Genomic DNA, 7,529 nt, shown 5'->3' on the forward strand with positions numbered 1-7,529 from the left:
GTGAAGACAAAACGTTCCTTTAAAGACAGACACAAGTCAGAATTGAGGTAGGCTAAGAAAGTTTTACAAAACTAACGATAGGTTCTAAATGATAGGCCTACTGATCATCTTATTTTGACTAAAATATAAAAACAATATTACATGAACCTCAATTTTTTTTTATTTGTGCTCAAATTAAGGCAAAAAAATGTGCACGCTTGCATCAAACTTGCATCCCTGAACTGTTGTATAGTGGGTTAAGCAAGGGGAGTTTCTATAGCCTAGTAGTGCAGCAACTGCAGCAATTGTTCATTTTAGGAAAGCATCTAACCAGCCAGTGTGATATTGTTGTGAGTTGGAGTTGGTGGTGGTGGGTCATGTGGACAGTAGGCTATAGGAAGGATAGGGTATGACTGTGGACGAGTCTAAGGGAACAGGGTGTTTCAGGACTGATAGTGGCGGTTTTACCTGTAGAGTTCAACAGACACCATGACACCATCTCCTCTTTTTCTACCCATGTAGCCCACTGCAATGGGGGATTCTCTTTACAAGAGGCTGAAGGAGAAGCTTTAGGCATCTCTGTCTCTGGTACACACTCCAGCACAGAAGAGGGCGGTAACGCACCAATAACATGCCAACCGCCATTAAACACCACAGATTTCCATAAAAACGGAAAGAAGAAGAAACACGGAAACAAGAGGAACTGAAGGAGGTAGCAAGCGACTTTTGGTAAGGTTGAGAAGTTGAAAACGGGTAGCCTATTTTATGTTAATGTGCCTAAAACGAACTATTGTTAGATCCAAACTTGGCTAACGATATATGTGCATTATTCTGTCTGTGACTGTCAGTTCAGATTTTGTATTGTGGTACCGAAAGCTTTTATGCTTTCATGATCTTAATTGTTTGTTTGTGCTTCCAGAGAAACATTATGAGAACTCCGGTATCTGTGCTGCGCTTGCCTCGAGGCCCCGATCCAAACAGCTGCGGTTTTGATCGTAGCTCCCCAAGGTTTATCGCCCTTTGCCAAACTACAATCTCCGCTTCTACAGGATCTGAGATAGACTCCGTTCATTTCCAACAAGAGCAGCGTGTGCGGTCTGAAATGAGAGAGAACTTCATGAGAACGCTCATAGCTATGACCAACAGACAAGTACAGTTCCACATGTACGAAAAAGTTAAAGTTAAGGCCAAGTTTGGAGCCTCGGACATTGATGTTCTAAACTTTCAGGTCTCTGAGTTGCAGACTCCTATAGGAGTCCAGAAAGAAGCGCTCCTCAGATGCCAAGACGTAATCTCTTACTCGTTTGATGTTTGATAGAAAATATGAAATAGATTTCCCCTTTGGCGCGTTTTCAGACTGCAATTTGTTGGGCAGAACAGTTTTGGTCTGAGATGTATTTTAATAGTTTCTTTTCAACTTTTCTTTATGTGCCTCCGTTCAGATTTATTTTGCCAAGCAGTTAATTAAACCACCACTAGAGGGAGTGCAAACATCGTTTGTTCATAGGTTGCCGCTTTTGTTTTGCCTTTAGCAAGTCATTTGGAAGTCATTTGGGTTATGTTTCACGCTGTACTAAAAATAACACTATATAAAATGTAAATAATCACTTACAAGCACAGTATTTGTTTTGAATAAATTTGTCACTGTAAGATTTTATTTAGGATTTCTGATAAACTGGACTATCAGTGGTAGGCCCATATGTTGTAATGCCAGTTGGGCTGCGGGACCGGAGTTCAGGGGTCAGTGGCCCCCCCACCACACACACCCATCCATCCCAAACATGCCGTTCTGAGGGAGACTGGTACAAGTGTCCTAAGCAGGCCTTGTAGCTTATCCGCTTGCTCCATCTCCCTTTATGAGTCAGTTAATATATATCTAAAGTCACCCAAATACAGATGAGTAAATATTGTCCTAACTGGTGTAACTCTCAGTAATGGAAGTAAACGCAAACAGAATATGAATGTGACTCCATTTAAGTTGGTCACATCTCCCTGAGTGCATATATAGGACTTATGGATTTGTCATTGTTATGAAACAAACTTATCATGGGTTACACAGCATCAGCAATATTTTAATCTCCCTAAAAGGTGTGTTTGTGCATTTCCAGTAAATCATTTTATTGGAATACCATTAGGCGGGTCTTGGTTATCCTGACCACTCTGTTGAGGCACAGACAGTCATCAATGAAAAGAGTAAGTGTGACTCATCCCCGTGGGCACACACACACAGAGTGAAACCCTATGACGTCATCGACCCTCTGTGATTCAATCAGGAAGTCCTCAAGGACGACCAATGTTAATTTCGTATTCGCTCTCGGGCAACTGTGATTGGCCTGTTTGCAGCAGCCAGCTACTCCGTTGCGCACGCACATACTGACAGGAGCTTGTTCGTTTGAAAGATCAATGATGAAATGTACAAGTCATCTGAATGTTAAGTCTGGTTGCAGTGATTTATTCGTCTTGTGAGAGGTTTTAACCGTGCGTGTGCCTGAGAGGATCTTAGTTTGTGTCTGTGTTTGTTGTTGTTTGTTGAATGATCATTTTATGAGGCTTCCCAAGTCAATGTGTGGAGAGTTTAATGTTGACCGTGACTGTGGAGAGAACAGCTGGGGGAGAGATCTGTGATTTTGGATGTGCTTATGTATCACTATCAGTATATCAGCTGATGCCTTATTATCTGTTTGTGTGTTATCTTATTATTCATTTATATATACATATGCATTCCTACTGTAACCTATGTTGTGTTCTGATGACAATCGCGGGTCTATACACGGGTACAATATGTTATCATTGTTTTCCCTCTCTACTATAAATTCTGTCCTCTGACTTTCATGCCTCAGAGGGACTTTGCTAATATCGTTGTGTTTCTGAGCAGGTCATTTTTAGTTTGTTGAACTCTTTCTCCAATCCGCTGGTTGTCTAATACTTGCTAATACCCAGAACCTAAACCGATGGTCACATTGTTCTAGTGGAGACAGAACTTTCTTCCACAGAGCATAGGGGCACCCTGTCTCTCCGCTACCTACTCTCTCTGCTGCTCTCTCCTGGAACTCTGCTTCACCCTCACTCCAGTGGAAAACATCCTTCTGTGTGTGTGTATATGAAAACTGTATATACAAATGTGTGTGTGTGTGTCACGTTGGTACAAGGAATCTGCTCCGTCTAACACCATGAGCGGACAGGAAACACATTCCGCTCCTTCCTGTTTGTGGCCCTCTCTCACTTCCTGTCAAGTGTCTGTGATAACTTATAAAAATACATGGCCACATCCACTTAATCACTCTGTGCCCCAGGCCTCCCCCACCCCCCTCATTCCCAACCCCACTCCTCTCCCCTGTAAAACTGCTGGCTGGTCACCTCTAGGACACTGCAAGATATCCTGATTCTATGCTGCTGCAAGGCTGAGAAATACCTCCCCAATACACACACATACAGAACACACATATATATATACATTTGGGGTGTGCTTGGTTTAGACTATACCAGGAGAATTGAATCATGGGCCAGTCCTGAGAATCGAAACTCTGGCCCAAATCAAATGCACCTCATAGTGTGACCTCTGGATGTCTCTGGATCCAAAGCTCCACACGTGACCGTGTCCAGCGTCCAGTAAGACATCTGTTGTCCACCGAGGAATTCCCACAGCCTGTTGGAGAGTAAATGGGAGCAGACACAGCTTCTTGCCTCGCTCCGCTGGGCTGTTGCAAAACCCTCTCAGCAGGTTTGGACACACGTCAACAGCAGACCGTCACACGGGCTAACGAGGGATGGAACCGCTACAGGAGTGGATGTGATTGCGTGTGTTTTCACAGCTAACCTGGTTGCAGGATCAGGATAGACATGATGGAGAGTCTCTTGGGCTGGTGGGGCGCTAGGAAGGTAGGCAGGATGTTGTGTATGAAACTATGGCACATTCATCAAACTAGCTGCTGTTTGCCGGAGCCTGTAAACAGGCAGGCACACAGACTGGCACACACACACATACACATGAAGAACTGAGTCACAGCCATCCAGACCCCAGGTTTGTTTGACTTGCCAGCGGGGGAATGTTGGAGCAACTCCAGTGATTGTGAGCTCCAGGCGCTGCTTGCGGCAGGCTAACTTCCGTGGCTCAAGTGGCCAGGGAGATAAAGGACTGGGTGGGTGACCGTGCCAGCTGAGAGCCCCTGGATACCGGAGCCTCAAATGCAAACAACAGCACTGATTGGATTAGAGGCCCAAGATAAGTTCTGTGCCATACTTCTCAATAGAATGGCAAGGCCTGGATGTTGAAGGTCTATCTTCACTATTAGTGATGTCTTAGTTGTTTTTGAGAAACGTCTCTTACCTTTTTGAGGATGGATGGGGGTGTGTGGAGGGGTTGTCAGTGTTGGGTGTAGGGGGGTTGTCTGTGTTGGGTGTAGGGGGGTTGTCTGTGTAGGGGGGTTGTCTGTGTTGGGTGTAGGGGGGTTGTCTGTGTAGGGGGGTTGTCTGTGTTGGGTGTAGGGGGGTTGTCTGTGTAGGGGGGTTGTCTGTGTTGAGTTTAGGGGGGTTGTGTGTGTTGGGTGTAGTGGGGTTGTCAGTGTTGGGTGTAGGGCGTTTGTCAGTGTAGGGGGGTTGTCTGTGTTGAGTTTAGGGGGGTTGTCAGGTTTGGGTGGAGGGGTTGGGGATTGTTATGGTTCTTGGTCTAGACAGGAAACCATATGAGGATAGAGGAGGGTGGTGGTGGTAGTGTGTGGGGGGAGGGGGTCTCTAATTAGCTGGAGATTAAAGTTATCTTCATGTATCTACATCAAAGGCCAGGGACCCCCTGAGCACCCCTCCCTCTCCCCCAGGACTAAACACAGGAAGAAGCTGCTAATGACTGTCTGTGATGCAGATGGCCGCTGACACAGGTCCTCTCTGCTGATTGGATGGCCTGGACACCGTGATGTCATTGGCATTTGCCAATCAGAGAAGGACAGGACAGAACTTCCTTGTTGACTCCTCCAGAAGTATGCCAGCTTCTCCAGGTTGGTCCAGAATGAAGACACTGGCAGGTATCAATTGCTTTCAGATAACACAGGGGCATTATTTTAACATGTGGGAAATTTCCACACCATCTTCAGTTTTTTGTCCCTACTGGGATAGTCTATCCGGAGAGCCCAACCATGTTCCTTGAGAGACACAGACCAATAGACTTTCATTCCAATCCTCATCCAGCACACCTCATTCAAATAATGAACTAGTGGATAAGATAAACAACTGTGGATGGAAGGAAACCCTTCAGCAGGGAAGCAATCCAGGAACAGGATTGGGGCGCCCTGGTCTAGAGTCCAATAAAGTTTTGGGAGATATTTTATATTGTAATCCACATTATTTACAATGTATCCTTTTGGGTAGAGAATGGGCCGTTAGAAATCTAATTTGCAATTATTATCATGACAATAAGGTCTGCCTAAATGTGTTGTTTAATGTTGTTGATCTTTAAACATGAACTCTCATGATGCAGAACACTTGTTAGAACCTCACGCCTCCCTGGCAGCCAGAGTAGCAGAACCAAGCATTTAGAGCCAGGCGTTCAGAACCAGGCAGTCCGAATCAGGCATTCAGAACCAGCAGTTCAAAATCAGGCCATGATTAGACTTCACAGCTCCAATCATTAATTAGTCAAAAACAGGAAGTCGACAGTCAATATCAAAGACATTGTTTCCTTTTGGAAAGGACACAAAACTGACTAAGTATGCCCGCTAAAAACTGTTATTATTTCCAGCAACTTGTTATGTTGAATAACATTCCTGTCCGATGAGCAGGAGGGCAGAGGGAGTTCTTCCCCGACCCCCCTGGCCCCCCGGCCCCCCGGCCTGCATCACCACACAGTCACATAGTGGAGGTGTGACTCTTATTAAACCAGTCAGTGTTCTTAGGTTGTGCTCGAAGGAAAAATACAAACTTGAAGAACCTTTTATGGTTCACGGTCAAACACATAAAGGTTCTAACCAGAACCATTTCACCATTTAAAGAACTTGTGAGTTCTCCAACATCAACGACTGTAAAGTAATCTTTGGGAGCCTAGTTCTCTTAAGTGTGTGTGTGTGTGTGTGTGTGTGTGTGTGTGTGTGTGTGTGTGTGTGTGTGTGTGTGTGTGTGTGTGCCAGCAGGGGAAGCAGGCTAGCAGTCTGGTTTGAAGGGCAGCTATTTAATCAGCCTGCACATCACATTCCTGCCAGGGTCTGACTTCCTCTGGTCATTAACTGTCTGACCAGGGATCTTCAGACACTTCCCACAAGAGCCTCCTCATACTCTTCCTCCTCCTCCACCCCCCCCCCCCAAGTCCCTCTCCTTCCTCTCTTGCTTCACTTTATCTCCTTCCTCCTTCCCTCTTTTCTCTCTCGTTCTTTGAGATCATCAAAAATGTATTTTCATGGTGGCCCTGAAGCTAGACCTAATTGCTTATAATTGAACTCTTTCTCCCGTCCCCATAACCTCCCATTTACCCCTCTGCCCCTTCAGCACAGTCCTCCAATCTCAATTTCTGGATTCCTCTCATCTACTCCTCTATTCCCTTTCCTTTTCTCAACACCCCCCCCCCCCCCCACACACACACACACACCTCTCTATCCCCCTTGCTCTCTCTATATATTTCTAACTCTCTATTATTTTTTTCTTTCCCTCAGTCACTCCCTGAGAGTTGATTTATTTGAGTCTGGGACAAGGACATCTGCCCACTAGCCAGAGACACTGACGTATGTCGCCTCCTCATCCCCCTCTCCCCATCATCCTTCTCTCCTTCTCTTCCTTCCTCCCTCTTTCAAATTGGGGTCACCACCCTTCATCCACGCTGGCTGGTGAATCACCAGCAGTCTTCTGTCTGGTGGGGGTTGTGTGGGGTGTGTGCATGGGGGGGGGGGGGGGGGGGGACTTCCGTCCTCTCTCCAAATTACCAGGGTGAACCGACATTGTCTGCTCTCTACTGTCTCATCACTCTGTCTCTGGGAGAGAGAAAGGGAGGAAGAGAGGGAGGGAAAGTAGCGAGGGAAGAAGAGAGACGGGGAGAAGCAAGGGACGAGAGGAGTGGGGTACACGAAGAGGGGAGAGAAAAGCGAGAGAAGAGAGAGGAAAAAGAGAAACCTTTCAGCTTCTTCCCGTTCCTCTTGTGTCTCTCTCTCTCCTCCATGTCTTCCTCGTGTCCTCTTGCAAGAAAGAAGAGAAAGGGAAAGACAGAGAAAGGGAGAGAAAAGAGAGAGAGTGACAAAGAGTGCAGGAAGACAGTGAAGGGCAATATGCCACACCAGTGGGTGATATAGAAGTTCATTAAACTGCTCTGTTCTGTCATTACCACAGTCATTAGGACTGGACTAATGTGGAGAAATAGAGATAGTGAGAGAGTTATGGAGGGTGAGACAGAAAGAGTGTGTGTGTGGCGGGGGTCATTGGTGGCTGGGCCTGAGAGTACATCTCTCTGGGACTAAGACTTATTTACTGATAATATCAGGGAGCAGGAATCTGAGTAAACACTGAGGACTGATAACACTGGGAAAAGGACACCTCCCTCTACCCTGCCCCCTGCACCCCCTCCCTCTACCCTGCCC

The 7,529-nt window shown here is 46.1% G+C and overlaps 1 protein-coding gene across 1 annotated transcript; it reads left to right on the top strand.

The window, feature by feature from the left end:
* The first annotated feature begins 584 nt into the window (after positions 1 to 584).
* Positions 585 to 1,596, top strand: gemin7 (gem (nuclear organelle) associated protein 7). Its single transcript, XM_062473648.1, has 2 exons — positions 585 to 708; positions 899 to 1,596. Exon 2 carries the CDS (start codon positions 908 to 910, stop codon positions 1,292 to 1,294), a length of 387 nt encoding a protein of 128 aa, XP_062329632.1. The 5' UTR covers positions 585 to 708; positions 899 to 907; the 3' UTR covers positions 1,295 to 1,596.
* The last annotated feature ends 5,933 nt before the right edge of the window (positions 1,597 to 7,529 follow it).

The sequence above is a fragment of the Osmerus eperlanus genome, chromosome 11 (assembly GCF_963692335.1).
Source record: "Osmerus eperlanus chromosome 11, fOsmEpe2.1, whole genome shotgun sequence".
NCBI lineage: Eukaryota > Metazoa > Chordata > Actinopteri > Osmeriformes > Osmeridae > Osmerus > Osmerus eperlanus.